At 40.5% G+C, this 22611-nt stretch overlaps 1 protein-coding gene across 22 annotated transcripts in view; it reads left to right on the top strand.

The window, feature by feature from the left end:
• ptprk (protein tyrosine phosphatase receptor type K) overlaps window positions 1-22611 on the top strand; it is a 119778-nt gene that overhangs the window by 25730 nt on the left and 71437 nt on the right. For all 22 annotated transcript variants that reach the window (XM_058045881.2, XM_078794551.1, XM_058045894.2 and 19 more), the window contains one exon: window positions 18641-18763. In XM_058045881.2, the coding sequence (XP_057901864.2) occupies window positions 18641-18763 (123 nt within the window). The remainder of the gene's footprint in view (window positions 1-18640; window positions 18764-22611) is intronic.

The following is a 22611-nucleotide window of genomic DNA, read 5'->3' as shown; positions in this document are numbered from 1 at the left end:
ATACAAAATATAGATTTTTTTTTTTAGGTTATATTTTTATTACTAATCTTTGAAGACCCTGATTGCAGTACACCCGCCATTGTGAGTCGGAAAGCTGTATCACTGTTCCTCTCTTCCACAATGAATGTGGCGGAATCATGGAAACTGAATATTGGTCTATGTACAGTCCTCTAGACCCCGGCTGTAAGATGACCCGTCTTTTTCAGTCCGTTTCTGGTGGAATGGTAATGGTAATGGTTTAATTTCATTTGAACATGCATCACATTACAATTGAATGCATCCCATAATTAGTTCACAGTTCCACATGTCCAAAAGGAGTAGGAAGAAGCAAAGCTTATTAAATCCTACCCCTCCACCTGGTACTTTTACAATCAGTAACTATTAAATTTGTTCACTTCCTGCCTTCTAAATATAATTTAAGTTTTTTTTACTTTAAATTAACAAAATAATTTAATTTTATTTATTGTCACATATCGAAGTACGAGGTGATATGACCATCCAATGACATAATGGGTACCATAGTAAGTGTCAATATAGTGATATATATAGCACATTAAATCCTACCCCTCCATCTGGTACTTTTACAATCAGTAACTGTTTCATTTGTTCACTTCCTGCTTTCCATAATACAGTTTAAGTTTGTTTTTTTTTTTTTTTTAGTTATTATAGTTGATTTAAGGGTTTAGCACTGGTTAGCGAAGCCTACGTATATGCTGCTTAATAAGTAAGGTAAGAATCAGGGCAGTGTATTCTCACCAGAGTAGAAAAACAGGCATGTTTGTATTGGGCATTTACTCTCTTCGAGTCCACTCGGCGCACACAGTCACACCGCCTCAGGCCAACACTCACAGACATGCGCATACACATCCACACTCGCATTGCCCACGGCTACGTATTCAGTCCAAGGAAGCTGCTTTTTACTCTTCAACTTGTTTGTTTGAGTGGGTTTTTCCTTTCTCTCTCTCTCTCTATACGCCCTTGGCATACCATCACACACACGTACGCATGCATTCAGAGATATGTGTAGACGGACATGCACATCTCGGCCTGGCTCAGTCGGCTTTAAGTCTTGTGGGCATGGCACAACAACACACATGCACAAATACACATTATCTTGTTGCATCTTTTTTAACTGAATCTCCATGCCTCATTCCCTTATGGAAAGAAAAAATATTGCAGTATATTGGCAAATATAATGCTATGTATTAGGAAATATATTTCCATATACGGGATCTTGTTTATATTTTCCAATATATTGCAATATATGCATAGATCATATATGTGTATATATTGATACATATACAAAATATCTTGCGATCAAGACCAAAAAAGGACTATATTTTTACATATATAAAATTGCATATAATTTGGGATATATAAACTCATATATTATATATTTGGATTTAATATATTTCAATATATTGAAAGTGGCAATCATTTGTATATTCTGCAATATATTGCCATATATTACATGAATATATAATATATTGTATAATATATGTACAAAAATATGATTCCATGTATTTATAATATATAATGTATTGAAAATATAATGGAAAAAGAATATATTATAATATAGTGCAATATATTTAAAGTAATATATTGATAAATACATTTTCAATTTAACTTTAACGACCAGATTATCCTGTGAAATGTGGCTTTAAATATGTTGGAAAACTGCAGCCACATCATATTCCAATTTAAGGTTCCGGGACTTGGGTAAATTAGTAGCAAACTATCAGTGTTTCTTTGTATCATTGTTCCCCAGTCGGAATAACGGAGTGGACATTTAAAGCAGGTGATCCCTCGCCTCCTGTCTTCCTGTCTCTTGTCTCTACGCCGCTCCGACTCGCTCTCTCTGTGTCCAACAAAGCATCCTGTCCACTTGGATTACTTACATTAACATGAGCAAGAAAAAGGCCGGCCTCTCCATTTGCACTGAGTGTGCACTTCAGTGAAAGAGATGGACCTTTTTTTTTTATATCTCCTGTATTCCGCCCTGGCACACGTCAACAACCTAACAGAGCAGTGATTGTCGGGCTTTTCTTGTGTAATTTGTGCTGCAGTTAAGAGTTAAAACGGTGCCTATCCCGCGAATCGATGAATGTGATTGGAAAGAAGGCCGAAGTCGGTTCTGATGATCAGGAGGTTTTTCGCCAATGGAAGTAATCATGGATGTATATTAATAGATCGGGCTATGCCAAAGCAGCCGGTCTGTACTTGCTTTCCATTATCAAGTTCCCCAACAGTTCGCAGAACAAACACAAACAGCGGTAATTACTTGGCACCTAATTCGGTTCGGACGTGTACCCCAATGGGGCCGAGGGCTCGTGAATGTATCTGGTATGTCTAGAGAACAATACGATGGTCGGCGTGTATGTGTGTCAGAGACAATGACAAAGACCGACAGTGCCGTGGGAAAGTTTGAAAGCCCGAACCGGGAACAAGGGCCGTTTTCTGTGGTTCCTGTTTAGCATTTTGTTATAAGTTATGCAATTTTTTCCCTATTGAAAAGACGGCTAAGGGTGTCATTTCACCTGATCTTATTAATGATTTATTGATTATGGTCCAGGTGGCACGGCGGTCAAGTGGTTAGCGCGCAGACCTCACAGCTAGGAGACCAGGGTTCAATCCCACCCTCTGCCATCTCTGTGTGGAGTTTGCATGTTCTCCCCGTGCATGCATGGGTTTTCTCCGGGTACTCCGGTTTCCTCCCACATTCCAAAAACATGCTAGGTTAATTAGCGACTCCAAATTGTCCATAGGTATGAATGTGAGTGTGAATGGTTGTTTGTCTATATGTGCCCTGTGATTGGCTGGCCACCAGTCCAGGGTGTACCCCGCCTCTCGCCCGAAGACAGCTGGGATAGGCCCCAGCATCCCCGCGACCCTCGTGAGGAAAAGCGGTAGAAAATGAATGAATGAATGATTATGGTCCAATTTAGGAGGCTACCCAATGGTCAGTCGTGACACAGCTGTCATTTCTGATAGCAGTTTCTAATTCATAACTAATGATTCCCATGATTTTTTTTTTTTGGTACATGATACAAAATGGAACGGAACCTCAGGGAACCGCTTGCGTGTAGCCACTTTGGTGTAGCATGTTCAGTGTCTGTGTCAAGGACTTAAGTAGCGGGAATGGGTGTGTACATGCTCCAGTGATGCCCGCCTCTACTTGCCCTTCCAATAATGTAAAAAGAGCTCCTGGCAGACTCTGTTTGTGAAGGAATCGGGACACGGGGTCTGATGTCCTGGGGCAGTAGGCCACCAAATCACTGCTTGCACTCCCCATGAAATGGACACATCAGGATCATGGCTGATGCCCCTACATGGAATAGTTGGTCTTTGGTTAGTTTTTATTGGTAATGGTAATGGTTTTATTTCATTTGAACATGCATCAGATTACAATTGAATGCATCCCATAATCAGTTCACAGTTCCACATGTCCAAAAGGAGTAGGAAGAAGCACAGCTTATTAAATCCTACCCCTCCATCTGGTACTTTTACAATCAGTAACTGTTATATTTGTTCACTTCCTGCTTTCCATAATACAGTTTACTTTTATAATCAGTAACTGTTTCATTTGTTCACTTCCTGCTTTATAAATATAATTTAAGTTTTTTTTACTTTATTTGATTAATTTTTATGTAATTAAATTTTTATTTAATTACATTTTATTAAATTTTATTTATTTAATTTAATTTTATTTATTTAATTTTATTTATTTAATTATTTATTGTCACGTATCAAAGTACAAGGTGATATGACCATCCAATGACATAATGGGTACCATAGTTACATTTGTTCACTTCCTGCTTTCCATAATACAGTTTAAGGTTTTTTGTGTTTTTTTTTAAATAATGCACCTCGTACCGAAGCCAGTTTTAAAGCCAGTACACAGTACATTACACCTCTTTTGTGAACGCTAAACAGAATGAAAGTTTTTCAAGGCCTGGTCAGAGTCATTGAATGACAAAAGTTCTCTTTTTCAAGTGATCCTGTACTTTTTGACACTTCACTGCACCGTTTTTATAAAAGCCGCCATGGAGCCGTTTGCGCATTGCCGTCCTCAAATCAATGGTGTGGCTTCTCCTGTCAAGGTCGGGAAACATTTTCTGCTTGCAGGAGATGATGTTGGGCTGTCAGCTGAGGTACGAGTGATGGCCATATCTGTTCAGCACTGGCAAGATATAAACACGCGTGCTTAACCCAGGGACCGGCATCATTGTTTACAGCAAGGACACTACACAGAGAATCACAGCATTTTCTCACTTGGTTTCCATGGAGCTTTTCTCTTTGCAACGCTTGTACGTGGAACAACGTTACAACACCCTCATTAGAAAAGGCTCATAACAATAAAAGAATCCAGAGTGTTAATCTCATTTAGAAAAGCTACACTAACATCACAATGAATAACCGTATTGCAAATAAAAGTGCTGCGGTTTAATTAGCAAAGTTGAAATGCTTATTCTTCTCACGGCTAATGGAATTTGGAAGCCATTATTTTGTGGAACAACATTCATTTACTTTTATTTAACTGAAGAATTATTCCAAACAGGAGAAGCATGTTGATTTTACACAGCACCTTATTTATTCACACGGGGTGTGGTTTTTACTCAACTACAGAAGGTACCAGGTGTTTAGTTAGAGGACGCCACTATCTGATGCTAAACATACTGTAAGTTTAAGGCTTACTTTACTTTTACTTTAGTTTACTTTAAGGCAGGGGTCTCAAACTCAATTTACCTGGGGGCCACTGGAGCTAGGGTCTGGGCAAGGCTGGGCCGCATCAGGTTTTCCAAAAAAAACAAAAACACATTTATTAAAAACAGAAAAATATACAAACTTTTTCAGTGCTTTGGTTCCGATTTTCGACAATAAAAGCTCTGATAAAACATTCCACTGTTCTCAAATATCTTAATTTTTATTTTTCTGTACAAAATAAGATGAAAAATAAATAAACAAATCAAGAATAAAGAAAATCAATCAATCAGTCATAAATAAATAAATATAATAATAACAATAAAACGGCAAATAATAAAAACTTAAGAAACCACATATCGTTGGTGGGTAGACAAATTATTTTTTTCAGATTAAAATGAACAAAGCATTATTAGAGTCCTGTAGACATGACAAAATACGACTATAGTCACATTTATACTATTTTATTTACAACTTATTGCGCAACTGCAGGGTCTTGAGACACATGCTAACTCGCAAACTAGAGAGCTAGCGACCTAAACGGTAGCCTTCAAGTTATTTCCTTTAAACTTAAATAGCCAAAAACTTACCACTTCCGCACGTATAGGGAGGATAACTATTAACAGTTATTTAACCTTTAACATAGACATTAATGAAACGTAATAATTTTTTCTGGGTACATGATACCATACAGCATCCATATCAAACTTGCGCGCGCCGCACTAACATTAAACTTTCATATCAAGGCGGGGGCCTCAAACTAGTGTTTGGGCCGCATGTTTGAGACCCTTGCTTTAAGGCAAACAAGAGACTCAACAAGAGACAGGGCTAACATTTTCTGACTACAAAATTATGTTGCTCGGTGGGGCAAGGCAGAAAATAATTGGGGGGCACTGTTTTAGGGGCATACATTGATTACAAAAATTTCAACTAGCCACTACCAACACATTCGTGTGACAATTGATACCTATTAGCTTCAATAATGGCAGCCCTAGACAAAGAAACAGAACGGACACAATGTTAACAATGATGTCTGGTGTGTGTCTGTGCCTTAGGCAATGCTGTGTAACCTGAATTTGAGTTGGAAACCGGTTCAACTCATTCAAAGAGCCTTTGGATTTCCCAATGAACACACACACACACAAAGCCACTCCCCCCCTCTGTAGCTAACACACCCTCACCTGACTCACCGCTCTGCAAGTCGTGCGTTCATATGCTGACAACGTAATTCCATCAAGGTGAATTCATGTGATTCGCCAAGACTGATTCGCTCCTGAATGACTCATTTACGTCATATATGTAGGTACACACTCTAGGGCAGGGGTCTCAAACATGTGGCCCGCTGGACACTAGTTTGAGGGCCCCCGACTTGATATGAAAGTTTCATGTTAGTGCGGCAAGTTTGATATGGATGCTGTATGGTATCATGTACCCAGAAAAAAATATTACGTTTGATTAATGTTCATGTTAAAGGTTAAATAACTGTTAATAGTTATCCTCCCTATCCGTGTGGAAGTGGTAAGTTTTTGGCTATTTAAGTTTAAAGGAAATAACTTGAAGGCTACCGTTTAGGTCGCTAGCTCTCTAGTTTGCGAGTTAGCATGTGTCTCAAGACCCTGCAGTTGCGCAATATGTTGTAAATAAAAAGAGTATAAATGTGACTATAGTCGTGTTTTGTCATGTCTACAGGGCTCTAATAATGCTTTGTTCATTTTAATCTGAAAAAAAATAATTTGTCTACCCACCAACTATATGTGGTTTCTTAAGTTTGTATTATTTGCCGTTTTATTATTATTATTATTATATTTAGTTATTTATTACTGATTGATTGATTTTCTTTATTCTTGATTTGTTTATTTATTTTTCATCTTATTTTGTGAAGAAAAATAAAAAGTAAGATATTTGAGAACAGTGGAATGTTTTATCAGAGCTTTTCTTGTAGAAAATTGGAACCAAAGCAAAGTTTTTAAAATTTTTTTGTTTTTAATTAATGCGTTTTTTTTTTTTTTTTTTTGGAAAACCTGATGCAGCCCAGTCTCACCCAGACCCGAGCTCCAGTGGCCCCCAAGTAAATTGAGTTTGAGACCCCTGCTCTAGGGTCTCTGTACTGAATCTTTCATTTCACCCTTTTTCCAGATTCTTTCAGTCGCTGTCTCTCCTGTTTCCATATTTCTCCGTTGTAGCCTCTGTTAGCCTGCATGTCCTGGTTAGTGTACAATATGATGCAGGTCTTTTTTTGTGTGTGAATCCGACTGGGTTTTTATCGCAAACCGTCCCTGTTAAGAAGCAGTAATTTTTATTTTTTTTTTTTTTTCAAGTGGGTATGTTTTGATGTTGTTGTGTACCGTTTTTAGAAGCAGGGTTGCCACACTCGGGGAAATCCAATTGGATTTTTTATTTGTCTGCACTTTTTTAACCCCCCGTCAGGCCATCTATCTGAGAGCCTGACAGAAATGGTCGTTATTATGTGTTTAGCTCAGAAAACCCTGGTGAGATGCTTCATGTCTGGACGGCTTGAATCTTTGTTATTCCCTCTTGTATTTGTTTTCTTTGTTTGAGTGTCTGAGGTTTCCGTCACTTGTGTTTGCTGGTCTTTTTTTCTTGGGATCTGAGCGAGAAGCACATTTCCACCAGGATTGTAAATGCTAGCTGTGTTAGCGATCGTTTGTTGTACGACAGAACTGTGTCACTAAAACGGATAAAAGCACTCACCTACCAGTATAGCTTTCATGTTTGGGATATATATTATTTCATTTTTATCGGTCTCAGATGTCCAAAGAACATTTTCCTAATTATTTTTGAGTTGGATGTTATGATTTTATGTTGACCGTTTTTTGCTGCTTTTGCGACCGTGAGTGTTAGTGCTGTTTCAGGTTGTTCTTTGTATGTCCGTGCAGAGAACTGCTTTAGACTGGACAGGCGGAACAACAGAAATGCTTCTGCTGCACAACCACAGGATAGACTAAATCCCAGTCGGTAAATCAGTCAGCTTTTGAACCGCCTTGTCGGTCAATCGGAGAGGTCAGCTCGCCAAATTCAGCGTGTCACCGGTCGCCACAACCTGCTAAGGTAGCTGCTTCAGACGGAACCGTCTGAAAGCTACCAGTGATTTTTCCCCATGATAAGATTCTACCTTCTAAATTCTACCTAATTTTCTCCTTTCTGCTATCATTTATCCCGACTTACATTATATTTCACTTTCAGTGTGTTTCTGTCTGTGGGGGGTTGGTGTTTAATGTGTGTTTATTTTTGCTCTTATCTCATCCACACCAGACCTGCTTCTCAGTCCAAAAACCTCAGCTCTAGCCCAATTGGCTTAGAGACCAACTGCATCCTGTTTGCTCAGTGATTGGCCTATTCGGATGTTCTCCAATGTATGAGGCATTATTTCATCATGATGGTGAGCCATTAGGGAGTTTGTTGTTCCAGGTTTGGGAAGCTGGATGCTTCCTCAGGTAAATGTACAGGAGACGGCAATCGACCACAAGCTGATGTTGAGGTTTGACAATTTGAACGGTACACGTTGGGTTAACACTTTCACGGTCCTCAATCTCTGTGACTAATCACAAGGATAATTTAGCTATGAATTTTAGTCACTATTACAGATGCACGTCAAAGTGATTAGTCAGGATAAATGATGGCTTCCTGATTTTTTTTTTCTCAGTATGACTTTCTTTCATTCATTCATTTTCTACCGCTTTTTCCTCACGAGGGTCGCGGGGGGTGCTGGAGCCTATCCCAGCCGAGAGGTGGGGTAACCCTGGACTGGTGGCCAGCCAATCACAGGGCACATATAGACAAACAACCATTCACACTCACATTCATACCTATGGACAATTTGGAGTCGCTAATTAACCGAGCATGTTTTTGGAATGTGGGAGGAAACCAGAGTACTCCGAGAAAACCTATAGTAATATATACTGTAATATAATAGTACATAGCGTATTTTCCGGACTATAAGTCACACTTTTTTTTCAAAGGTTGGCTGTTCCTTTTTATGTGTGTTATTTCAGTCATAGTTGCAAGTGATGATTAATCATGATTAATTAGATTAAAAATGTTCCTAATTTGCCAGCCCTATAAATAGTATATAGATGGTATATAGTATATAATAATATATAGTAATATATTCATTCATTCATTCATTTTCTACCGCTTATCCTCACAAGCGTCGCGAGAGGGTGCTGGAGCCTATCCCAGCTGTTTTCAGGCGAGAGGTGGGGTACACCCTGGACTGGTGGCCAGCCAATCACAGGGCACATATAGACAAACAACCATTCACACTCACATTCATACCTATGGACAATTTGGAGTGGCTAATTAACCTAGCATGTTTTTGGAATGTGGGAGGAAACCGGAGTACCCGGAGAAAACCCACGCATGCACTGGGAGAACATGCAAACTCCACACAGAGATGGCCCAGTGTGGAATTGAACCCTGGTCTCCTAACTGTGAGGTCTGCGCGCTAGCCACTAGCGTGCCACCCTTCAGTATGACTTGAACCAGTAAAAGCTGACACGGGCCCAGAGTCAATACTGCATCAAGGATCCACATTTTGAGGTCAAGGGTGCGGTAAAGTAGCCAGTTCAGACTTGTCGTTTAGGGATTTAGCTACTAAATTACCAGCTGTGCTCGTCTCAGGTCTGAGACGAGTGAGAGAGTGCCACCAAAGGGCTTAAACATGACTCCCCCGACTTGTTTTGAATCACACACGTTGATATAGCCTCTGATCCCGGAGAGAAGGTTTATGGGCTCGCCTCTGAGTGATGTCATCCGCTGTCTCTTGCAGTTTCAGCTCTTTTTTTGGCACAGTGGCGAATGCTTGCCAAAAAACACTCCGATTTCACAATGCCCTCCTGAATTTTACAGCGAGATGTTGAAGCAGCAATTCTAGTTCCAACATGTATGCCGCACCGATTAAGATGGATCAACTTTCCCGAGAATGGGTGAAATCTGACTCCCTTTGGACTTTTGGGTGATAACGATTAGACAAGGAGTTTTTTTATTTACCCCTTCCAATCCTCTTTTGTTCATTACAGAGGCGTAACATTTTCCCATTGAAACGGCCAAGGAACAAAGGCTTATGTCAATGGCGAGCGCGGTCTCACACCCTCCACCTTGTGACTCGAGTCCCCTGCCTTATCTGTCTGCTAGTCGGTCAAACAGCCGGCATTTGAAGTGGCTTAAATGTCACCATGAAAAGGAAAGGGAAGTACCATCGAGAGGTGGCTCGAAGCTGATGTCACGAGAAATCGTCCACCCCTGCTAGCTGTGTTTTGAACATATACAGTATAAGGACACGATTCGTACTATTGGAAATGTTTGGAAATGGCAACAAATCCAGCAAAATCCAATCCAACCAAACCAGCCTATGTACTACTGACGTTTTACAAAGACCCAAATGGCTAGAAAAAAACTCTTTTTTTCCCGATGAAAGAAGCTGGTGTAAAGTTTCTTTACATCAGGGGTCTCAAACACGCGGCCCAAATGTGGCTCGCAGGACACTAGTTTGAGGCCCCTGCCTTGATATGAAAGTTTAATGTTAAGTTTGATATGGATGCTGTATGGTATCATGTACCCAGAAAAAATTATTAAGTTTGATTTATGTTCATGTTAAAGGTTAAATAACTGTTAATAGTTATCCTCGCTATCCGTGTGGAAGTGGTAAGTTTTTGGCTAAAACTTAATGTGGTTTCTTAAGTTTGGTTGTCCCCCATAAAACCTTAAGGTGGCGGTTCGTTGTATGGCTACTATCTGAGTGAAACATAGGGGTTGTTTATGATTGAAAACAAAAATCGCTGTCCTTGTTTGTTTCAACACGGAACATCAATTTGCTTTTTGAATTGTGTAGCTTGAGTCACAAGTCAGACAAAAGCATCTGGCGTAGTCACATCAAACACAAAATCAATTATTGATACATTGTTTTCATTTATAAAAACGCACCGAGTTCCCGTAATTTGAAGTCACATCCTGATAAAAGCCTGAAAACGATTATGTCGGAGTGGCCATCATAGCGCAATCTTCAGATGTTTTTTCAGCTGTTTTTCCAATAAGGGGTTTAAATCCTTTGAACTCCATATGGAACCAAACATTTTCCTCAATGAGGCCCATTGTGCTGCATTGTGATGACTCCGCTTTGCTCTGTTGTAATTATTGTGATGATGGGTCATTTAGTAACTCGTATTTGGTACACGTCCTACATTCACATCCATCCTTCGCCTCGTAGACATTTCCATACAATTTGTCTGATAATTTAAACCCTCAAAATGCTGACTATTTTTCTTACAAAAGGATGCCAACTCAGAATATATTGTTGAATATTTTGTTGTGAATAAAACGCGGCGAAGGAGGTCATGGCTACTATGAATAGAGCACCAGTCACCTATTCATCCGTTTTATGGCAAATGATGGAGAGCTTGCAAATTGCCAGGTTTTGAATTGGCATTGAAGAATGGTATTAACCCTAAGAGAGGATCGGGGTTGGGGGTGGGGGGTGTTGGCAGGGATGGAAGGACGGGGCTTGGCACTTAAGGAAAAACACACGTTGATCTTTACCGTTCAATGCTCCTGAATCAGCGAAAAATACACACTGGTACACTTGTGCACACACACACACACACACACACCTCAGATTCAATTACAGTATTGTGAGATGAAGGAGAAATTCTTCAGCCTTCAGCACTTCCAATTAAACTCCAACTCCGAGTGTGTTCATGTGTCTGCGTCTTTCAGTGCAAAGTCGTGTGCATTTGTGTGTGTGATTGCTCGTGTATATGGCAACCAGGAGAGGTGAATGTGCGTGTGTGTGTGTGTGCGACTGTGTGTGTGTGTGTGTATAAGGGGTCCGGGCTTTGATGGCATTGTGCTGCAAGGACCACCGAAGCGTGACAGAAAAGAGAGAGAGTTTTTTCTGTGAGTGGGAGTGGGAGTGTGTCAGCCTCGCTGATGTCACCTTGTATCATTTCAGGTTAATTTCACCTATTCTCCGACAAGGGGAGACAACAAAAAAAAGTAAAGATGACAAGGAGTAAATAAGGCAACTTTATTAGTGTCCTTGGCAGTCGGCATAGATTGCAAAACAAAGACGCACACAAGTGGAAATTCACATCAGGGATGCATTTGACTTCAGGGACGTGGATCATGCATCACCACTTAGGGATGTTGACTGATTTGAAATATTAGAGAAACTGATAATATTTCTTCATTTATTGTATTGTACAGACTGAACTTAAACATGCAACACAATGGAGAGAATAAAAGCATATTCAACAGTCAAATTGCATATTCATTCATTCATTCATTTTCTACCGCTTATCCTCACGAGGGTCACGAGGGGTGCTGGAGCCTATCCCAGCTGTCTTCGGGCGAGAAACGGATACACCCTGGACTGGTGGCCAGCCAATCACAGGGCACATATAGACAAACAACCATTCACACTCACATTCATACCTATGGACAATTTCATTCATTCATTCATTTTGTACCGCTTTTCCTCACGAGGGTTGCGAGGGGTGCTGGAGCCTATCCCAGCTGTCTTCGGGCGTGAGGCGGGGTACACCCTGGATTGGTCGCCAGCCAATCACAGGGCACATATAGACAAACAACCATTCAAATCCTACCCCTCCATCTGGTACTTTTACAATCAGTAACTATTAAATTTGTTCACTTCCTGCTTTCTAAATATAATTTAAGTTTTTTTTTTACTTTATTTTATTATTTAATTTAATTCATTCATTCATTTTCTACTGCTTTTTCCTCACGAAGGTCGTGGGGGTGCTGGAGCCTATCCCAGCCGTCTTCGGGCGAGAAACGGGGTACACCCTGGACTGGTGGCCAGCCAATCACAGGGCACATATAGACAAACAACCATATAGACAAACAACCATTCACACTCACATTCATACCTATGGACAATTTGGAGTCGCTAATTAACCTAGCATGGTTCTGGAATGTGGGAGGAAACCGGAGTACATGGAGAAAACCCACAAGGGTGGGATTGAACTCTGGTCTACTAGCTGTGAGGTCTGCGCGCTATTTCATGTCTACGGGGCTCTAATAAATTGCAGCCAAATTGCATGTTGAGTACTATAAATGCAAACTCCACACAGAGATGGCTGAGGGTGGAATTGAACTCAAGTGTCCTAGCTGTGAGGTCTGCGCGCTAACCACTCGACCGCCGTGCAGCCCTGTCTCAAGTTTAGTAAAGTAAATAGTTAGCTCTGGAGCTTGCTATATGCTAGGAGTGGTGGCTATGACTTACGTCCCTGCAGTGATTTTCTAGCTAGCACATTATTGTTGCGCTATGGGATGTTAACAAAGAATGATAGGAATTTAAAGGTGACTATAGGGGTGTTATTTCATGTCTACGGGGCTCTAATAAATTGCATCCAAATTGCATGTTGAGTACTATAAATTTGTACATGTTGGTAGGTCTGCATTGCATTGAAAGCCTCTCGTGGCCCCCTTGACGGTTCCCCGGTAGGGCCCCGCCCCACCATTTAAGAAGCACTGTGATATTTGCATAAAAATCAGTATATAGGTAAGCCGATATAATCTGATACTTTTTTCGGGGGTGATATTGGGTCGCCATTCGGTCTTAATCGGGACACCCCTAATTTTTGTTAATGTGACCCAGAGGCTAATTAGAACACCCATCTTGCACATCTTCCCATGTAGTCATTGAACGCACCTACTAATATATAAATCTGAACAGTCAGGCATTTATGTTTGACTGTTTGACCTTTCCGGACAGGGGGGCGGAGGTAGGGGGGGTCATTGCAAATAACTGCAAAATTTGGAGTGACGGGGACAAATGTGTCTGATGCCTTTCAACCGGGTTTATGCCAACGCTACATTCCATCCTTTGTCACTCTCGAGTGCAATTATGTGTGTTGCCCCCTCTGCCCTTGAGCCTTTATCAAATTCCTCTAATTATTTTATTATGCAAATGAGTCACCATTATTCCATTAGCAAGGCAGCCAATCACAGAAGCTGATTAGAAAGTGATTAGCATGCAGTCATGTTTCTCACTCTGTGTCCTTGTGACTGGAGTAAAAGGGGGGGGGGCATAATGACCCATCTGGACATGAGCGTATGCGTATACTGCATATATTTTCAAATATTTTTAAATACTCTGTAAATGCTGCAGTGCGCCTTTTATTAAAGTACCCAATCTTTACATTTCAGTGTTTAGTTTCACTCTTTCTGTCTACAGCTGTTGTCAGTCAATTTGTGGGATAATTGTCCATAACCGGCATCAGCTGGCCGGCAGACAAGGTTAACGTCTACATGGCGACTATAATGGACTTATAAGCCCTTGTAAAGTTTAAGTTGGTCCTGTTCCTCAAACATCTGTTACTTCACTTTGCCTTCCTGCGTAACAATTTGAAACGCTAGATCCTCTTGTAGCATGATACAGGAGGTAGAACCTCACCTGTCATCATGGGGAGAAAAAAAAAGATTCATATGATTCAAATAGTTAAAATCTCTGAATTTGCATATTTATTATTACATATCATTACGACACGTCTGTGTGATGCCTTTAATGTAAATGTGACATAATGTTTCTTGCCATTTACACAATAAAATACATGGAAATGTCATTTGGAGGCGCGACAGTACTCCACCTCACTGTAAAAGGAAGACGGAAGAATAAGGTGCTTGTCGCTGCCTTCCTTCCATTGACAAGGCCTTTAAAAATACAAAGCTGACTGTATTTTTCGAAATAGTGGACCTAACTGGAGTACACTGCTTCTCAAATTGGGGTCACAGTGATGTCAGGGAGTACTTTCCATGTTAGTGCAGACATGCCAACATGTACTCAACAAACATGCAGTTTGGCTTTTAAACACTTGTATGTTCTCCATTTTGTTGCATTTTCTGCTTTCAGTTTCAAGTTCAGTCTGTCCAGTCCAGTTAAATATACACTGTATAGCAGGGGTGGCCAAATGTGGCCCGCAGGACACTAGTTTAGGCCCCCGCCTTGATATGAAAGTTTAATGTTAGTGCGTTAGTGTTAGTGATATGGATGCTGTATGGTATCATGTACCCAGAAAAAATTATTACGTTTGATTAATGTTCATGTTAAAGGTTAAATAACTGTTAATAGTTATCCTCCCTATCCGTGTGGAAGTGGTAAGTTTTTGGCTATTTAAGTTTAAAGGAAATAACTTGAAGGCTACCGTTTAGGTCGCTAGCTCTCTAGTTTGCGAGTTAGCATGTGTCTCAAGACCCTGCAGTTGCGCAATATGTTGTAAATAAAGAGTATAAATGTGACTATAGTCGTGTTTTGTCATGTCTACAGGGCTCTAATAATTCTTTGTTCATTTTAATCTGAAAATAATAATTTGTCTACCCAGCAACTATATGTGGTTTCTTAAGTTTTTATTATTTGCCGTTTTATTATTATTATTATATTTTTTATTACTGATTGATTGATATTCTTTATTCTTGATTTGTTGATTTTTTTCATCTTATTTTGTGTAGAAAAAAAAAAATTAAAATATTTGAGGACAGTGGAATGTTTTATCAGAGCTTTTATTGTAGAACATCGAAACCAAAGCAAAGTTTATTCATTTTTCTGTTTTTAATAATAATAATATTTTTTTTTTTGGAAAACCTGATGCGGCCCAGTCTCACCTAGACCTTAGCTCCAGTGGCCCCCAGGTAAATTGAGTTTGAGACCCCTGCTGTATAGAGTACGAGGTGTGTAATACCCACAGACACTCGATGTAGCTCCGGACTCCTCATAACACGAAGCTAGGTGTGCACACTGTTTTCCACTCATGCAGAGGACTACCAGACACTAAAATGTAAACTGACACACACACTGTGGGGGGACAAAGTCCTTTCCACACACACATCAGCAGAATTAACTTCCACGTTCAAATTCTTAAAATGTGCGTTGTCAGAGCTGCACTGCAAGCCCTCCGCCCGTCACGTACGGAGGTAACCCGCTGTGACAAAGACTTAAAAGAATTGAATGGACCTGAACGGAATTGCACGGAGAGGCTGGTTTTAAGAAGAACGCCAACAGGAATGTGATCCGATGCATCTCCGAGGCTGTGAGTCACAGCCAGCCCGTACAGCCAGCAGCCGAAATCAGTCACTTGGTTTGACGTTAACTTGCTTCTCCTGCGGCAGCGGCTGTCTCCTCCTGGTATCCCACTGTAGCTCCGGCTCAGATCAGTGGGGGATCTCAAGGCCTGTCGTTTTGCTCTCCATCACCACCGCTGCCAATTGCTCCAGGACACAGGTAGCTGGAGCACTAACTGAATACTTAGGAGATTTATGGTGCTGGAAGTGCTTCGCCGCGGCTTCCTTTAAGGTGCTTAGATCATATTTTGCTTGTGGTTTGTGGTATTGGAAGAACACCGTTGTAGGTTGGAGTACTACAGTAGTATTTCGATTGCGAATAAGACAAATAATTATCCATAAACCACATTTCCACAGTATGGTTTGGATCATCCATCGGTTTTCTTTACCACTTGTTGTTGGAATAAAATGTAGATAGAATGAATATATAGCGTTAGTTATCAACCTTATATCAATTTGCTTAGTGTTTGAATGTGCTGAAGAAGAAATGTTCCCGTGACCCTCATCAGAGACCCCCAGGTCCTGGAGGTGCCTGGATGCGCCAACAGCAACCCTGCAGATGTTCATGTTAATCCTGCAAGAATGTGTCAAGATAAGAACTCATAAAATAATAAAAGTAATTACTCTCACATATACACACACACACACATAGACAAACAAATACAGCTCGTGCAACTGCAAATGTTCCTTTGACCCTGATCAGAGACCCCCAGTGACCCCCGGGTCCTGGAGGTGCCTGGATGCGCTAACAGCAACCCAGTAAATGTTCATGTTAATCCTGCAAGAATGTGTCAAGATAAGAACTCGTAAAATAATAAAAGTAATCACTCTCACATACACACACATAGACAAACAAATACAGCTCGTGCAACTGCCCCCCCTCCCTCTTCATGTAGTAGGGACCCCCGAAAAGAGAATAAATGTTGGGTATGTTGTTTCCCTCTCCTCTCTGCGAGTAACTTTGAATATTGTTTGTCTCTTCTGTATTTCTGTATTGAAGTGTTTTTAAAAGTGTCACAGGAGTTTGAACCTGGCACTTGTCCTCACTAGGCTTGGGGTGTATGTTAACCAGTAGGCCGCCATTATTCCGCCTGGTTTTTAGATCGTAATCTCGCGAGTTCTTGCAACGCTCCGAATATTTCCCATGTGGTACCCAGCTGAAAGCAAAGTGCATTCCGGACTTTTTAAGTGTGCCTCAGCGTTCACATGAAACGGCGCCAACATAATCAGATCATTTGCATGATTATTTTTTTTTTCGAGCGCTTTTTAATCTTGTGGAGAACAATGGATCATTATCATCTGCAGAGCTAAAGTTATTACTCATTTAATCAATCATCAGCTGTCATGGTCGCTCGGTTGGTTTGATGAAAGCAGCTTTTGGATGACAAAATTTTTGGGGGGTGATTCTTTATATCGATATCGGGATGGTAGAGCCCGACTGTCTTTCATGTTATTTATAGACGGCTAAATAGATTTGTTCATATTGCCTTTGCTTTGCCAAGACAAGCCTCGTCTCATCCCAGCTGACAATTAGAGACTTGCATCAGATGGTCCTCGGCACAAACCGTGCCTCGCTGCGAGGTCAATGAATCAGATAGCTAGCAGTAATCACCATGCTATTCCTAACGGCAACATTGCCGGTACAAGCCGTGTATCATCGCGACTTGATTGCTTCCGCTGGCCACCAGGGACAGGCGGCGTCTCTCTGTATTAGCGCGACTTCCTGTTAGGGGTGGAGCCAGCGGCGGCCAGCTCACACGCGCGTGCCCGGAGGTGGCGGTGACACTGGCTCAGATGATCAGCTGAAGGCTGCTGACGGTTGAGTCAGGGGTGATTGTGTCTAACCTTGACGGATGACTGGCGGAACTTGGATTCCTGTCGCTTTATTCGTTGGTTCCAACACACGCACAAAGAACAACATATGGGGATGTACTGAAAGTTTAGCTAATATCATCATAACCCGCATCACGCTATCATTTTGGCATTATGTAAATCGATTTTAAGATTCTCTTACATGTCTTCCTACTGCAGGCGTCTCAAACTCAATTTACTTGGGGCCACTGGAGCTCGGGTCTGGGTGAGACTGGGCCATATCAGGTTTTCCCCAAAAAAACGCATTTATTAAAAAAAATTAAAAAACTTTGCTTTGGTTCCAATTTTCTACAATAAAAGCTCTGATAAAACATTCCACTGTTCTCAAATATCTTACTTTTTATTTTTCTACACAAAATAAAATGAAAAATAAATAAACAAATCAAGAATAAAGAAAATCAATCAGTAATATATAAATATAATAATAATAATAAAACTGCAAATAATAAAAACTTAAGAAACCACATATAGTTGGTGGGTAGACAAATTATTTTTTTCAGATTAAAATGAACAAAGCATTATTAGAGCCCTGTAGACATGACAAAACACGACTATAGTCACATTTATACTCTTTTTATTTACAACATATTGCCCAACTGCGGGGTCTTGAGACACATGCTAACTCGCAAACTAGAGAGCTAGCGACCTAAACGGTAGCCTTCAAGTTATTTCCTTTAAACTTAAATAGCCAAAAACTTACCACTTCCACACGGATAGGGAGGATAACTATTAACAGTTATTTAACCTTTAACATGAACATTAATCAAACGTAATAATTTTTTCTGGGTACATGATACCATACAGCATCCATATCAAACTTGCGCAGGCCGCACTAACATTAAACTTTCATATCAAGGCGGGGGCCTCAAACTAGTGTCCTGCGGGCCACAATTGTGTTGCATGTTGCATGTCTTTCCAGGAAAAGTGCTATACAAATAAAGTTGACTAAGCTTGCTTCTATTCCTTGTTACAGGAAGCTGTATGTTCGATGAAGGCTTCTCTCAGTGTGATTACCAACAAGATCCTTATGATGACTTTGACTGGACACACATCAACACGCAGGAAGTGCCATATGTATCCCCCTACTTGCCAAAAGGTGAGCAGCTGTACTCAATCTATTTCAGTAGTGTATTGTCCAGCCACAACGTAGGAAGGTAAGTAAAAATGCTCTTAACCTTTTTCTCTTCAAAAGCACAGTAGGTTACAGGGTACATGTATGGATTCTGTGCAAAGAACTACAGTCATATAAGAGCGACGGGGCTGACTTCCGGTTCCTGTTTCCATGGATCAGCAAGCTGTAAAAATCGGACTCACACATTGTATTAATAATACAAAAAGATGTGAGCCATATTGTGAAAATTGGGAAAATGTACACAAACCAAGGCAACATTCATTCATTCATTTTCTACCACTTATCCTCACGAGGGTCGCGGGGGTGCTGGAGCCTATCCCAGCTGTCTTCAGGCGAGTGGCCGGGTACACCCTGGACTGGTGGCCAGCCAATCACAGGGCACATATAGACAAACAACCATTCACACTCACATTCATACCTATGGACAATTTGGAGTCGCTAATTAACCTAGCATGTTTTTGGAATGTGGGAGGAAACCGGAGTACCCGGAGAAAACCCACGCATGCACGGGGAGAACATGCAAACTCCACACAGAGATGGCTGAGGGTGGAATTGAACCCTGGTCCTCCTAGCTGTGAGGTCTACGCGCTAACCACTCGACCGCCGTTCCGTCCCTATTGCGATACAATTATAATCAATTATTATAATCAATAATAAATATACAATTATAATTATAGTAACTTCCAGTGGTTGACCGCCAACCTATCCAGACTGTAGTCCGCTTTTCCCCCAAGTCAGCTGGGATAGGCTCCAGCTTTGTGATATAAAACTGAAGCAGAGATTAATATTAAAGCATCCAAACTTTTAGGCTGCCTCGTTCTCCTCCATAATGTGTTGGATTTTTTTTTTTCCATGATGATGATGATGATGAAGATGTAGTGGGAATGAAATCTCTCTGCCTCAGGGCTGAGGGTCTAATTAAGAACAGGAGGTCATTAATCAAAAGAAGGGAGCAGGGACAGTTGCCGACATTTTAAGCTAAGCCCACGCAGGCGTCGTCGTCTGTGAAGGGAAAAGAAAACGTGGCCAAAAAGTTGGGGTTGGGATGGTTCTCTACTTTCCTCGAACATTGAATCTCTCTCACCTCTCTTCTCTGCTGCGGAAGATGACGGTTTTGTTACCATGACAATGTGATGTGTTGTTTATCTCCGCTGCTTATCATCATGACAACCCAACCCACATTTTTTTTTTTAGATAAGAGATCAGGCTCTTTATAATGTCCTCCAACCTTTTGGTGCATGATTGTGAAAACATCGTTCAATAAATATCACGAGAAGTTTGGAACGTTTCAGGAAGTTACGTGGCGAAACCAAGAGTTTTTTGCAAGAGTTTAAAGCTACAAGCTAACAGGCTCACCGGGTAGGCGGGGTAGGTTTAATGGCTAGATGTTGCTCTGAAAGAGTCTCCCCTGAAGGTATGGTTACATAAACTGACATTTGATGTGATAATACAGTAATATGAAGTGTGTAGAACACCAGTACTGCGGCTCCAAAACATGTTTTTGCTGGAGGGGGTGAAAGATCCCGTATTTGAGATTTTTCTTCTCGGGTTGGTCATTCCCAAAGAATGCCATGTATCAAAGTGTAGGCAAAAATAAAAGGATGGGTTACTTTGTGTATTCATTTTAGACCGCATTGAAATACCGCTTTGCGACAATTAAATATTAATCCCAGGATACATTTATATTCCGGTCTTATACCAATTAAACATTAAAGGCCTTGTTTTGCAAAAAGAGCATAACAGAAACACAGCGGAGCCCCGAGGCTGTGTGAGCAAAAGCTCATCTTTTTTAAATGCAATAGCTAACTGGTAGCAAAATAAAATAGCTGCAGTACACTCACTTTTGCCTTTATTCACCGTACAGGCACCTTTGACGTTGTATTTTAACATTCCTAACATGCATCAGATTACAATTGAATGCATCACATAATCAGTTCCCAGTTCCACATGTCCAAAAGGCGTAGGAAGAAGCAAAGCTTATTAAATCCTACCCCTCCATCTGTAGTTCTTCCCTGAGATCATATTTCTCCTCTCCTGTAGAGAAGTATTGGATGACATTTTTAGGTAATTGGTTTTTTTTTTTTAGCCCTATGCATTATTTTATTTTATTTTATTTTAGCCGTTTGAAAATTAACTATATCAGCAAGTTGAAGTATTTGTGATTTTAGAAATAAGGAGTTAGTATGTTCTCTGTAGGCAGCATTATGAATTATCCTCACTGACCTTTTTTGCAGTACATTTAGCGAGTGAAGATTATAATGATCAGGATTGTGCAGAAAAAAGTACAGTCCATCTGGTACTTTTACAATCAGTAACTGTTACATTTGTTCACTTCCTGCTTTCCATAATACAGTTTAAGTTTTTTTGTTTTGTTTTTTTAAATAATGTACAACAAATGAGCTGATCACAACAAATGAGCAACAATTTTTAAGCATGAAGAAAGATGATTTATGCCCGCTTTGTATGTTACACAATAGAAGATGGATTCAGTGTTATTTGCTATTCCGGTTATACTGTTGATCCTTAAAACCCACATTGATTTGTCCTTTTTGTTAATTGTGATTTCTGCTCGCGGCAGCATTGAGCATGCAGGCGAGGGTTTTTGGCCGTTTTTGCAATGGAGATGAAACTCATCTATGTAATCGCCACGGGGGTTGGTGTTGGCACAAGCTGGCTGCTGTGAGGCTTAGGCGCTACGCTGGCGGTGTGCTAGGCGCGCAGTTGAACATTCACGGACCGGGACCGTGTGATTCACCGGACTAAAGTAGATACTCTTGACTCATAATGTTTCTCGGCAAACCTCTGTGGCGTGCCATTCTCCTCACGGCTCCCGTTTGTCAGCTCATAACAGCACCAGAGATCATCATCATTATGTCCAAAGTTGCCGGATAACAAAAATTCAAATGGGACAAACCAGCAAAAAAACAGTTTCTCTTACATACCATGAAGTATTATTGAAAAAAATTATTAATTATTTGGATAAATATCACATTTTTTCTTCCTACTGCTTACAATTCGAATGGTGTCATCAAATAAGGCGTAACTTTTACCAACAGGAGGATGTTATTGTTATGCTGAAGAAAGGATTCTTCTGTCAAAACTCTGCAGTTGTCGCTTTGATGTGACATATCTAGGTCTTAAGTCTGTCTCAGGGGTATTTTTAGCCTTGTTACTTTTCTGTCGTCATTCCATTAGTGTCCATTTTACACGTTGGCACTTCAAACACTGTAGCCATCTTAGAAATTGGCAGATTTTTGTAGGGTTTTTGTCTTGCAAGCTTTTTTTTTTGCCACATATACATTTTTTTTGTTATATGGAATTTCTAGTACATTATTTCCGTCTACAAACCTGTAACAGTATCTAAGGAATTTCTTCCCAAAGTGTATTGATTCACTTATTGACTGTTTTTTTTGTGTGTTTGTAAAAGTTTCCGTATTTTTTTTGTGTACCTGGCAGTGATATGAGTAAGTAAAGGTTATATCTTTGCCACGTCGTACGTTTTGACATATCTGGGGCTCTGACTGATACATGTATTTTTAGCTGCCACACAGTCCTGGCATCTTACATCCATTTCATGTCACTGTCTCGGTATCAGTTTGATACCAGATGCAGCAGCGGTGACCTGATCCATTGTGTGTTTGTGGAAGATATAGCTCTAATATTAGAGTTTTTTTTCAGCTCCGTGTGGCTGTCGTCCAGCTTGGATGAAGCCATATTGCTTCCTGTTGGGGACTTTTTCAAAATGCAAGAAGGATTATTGTGCCAAGGATAGACATTACGAGTCGCTGTCTGTGTGTGCAGAAAAGAGATGA

Source organism: Doryrhamphus excisus, linkage group LG11 (assembly GCF_037039965.1).
Source record: "Doryrhamphus excisus strain RoL-2023G ecotype Guam linkage group LG11, RoL_Dexc_Guam_v1.1, whole genome shotgun sequence".
Taxonomy (NCBI): domain Eukaryota; kingdom Metazoa; phylum Chordata; class Actinopteri; order Syngnathiformes; family Syngnathidae; genus Doryrhamphus; species Doryrhamphus excisus.
Note: the sequence above shows the minus strand (reverse complement) of the source record. Positions and strands in the feature narration are given on the sequence as shown.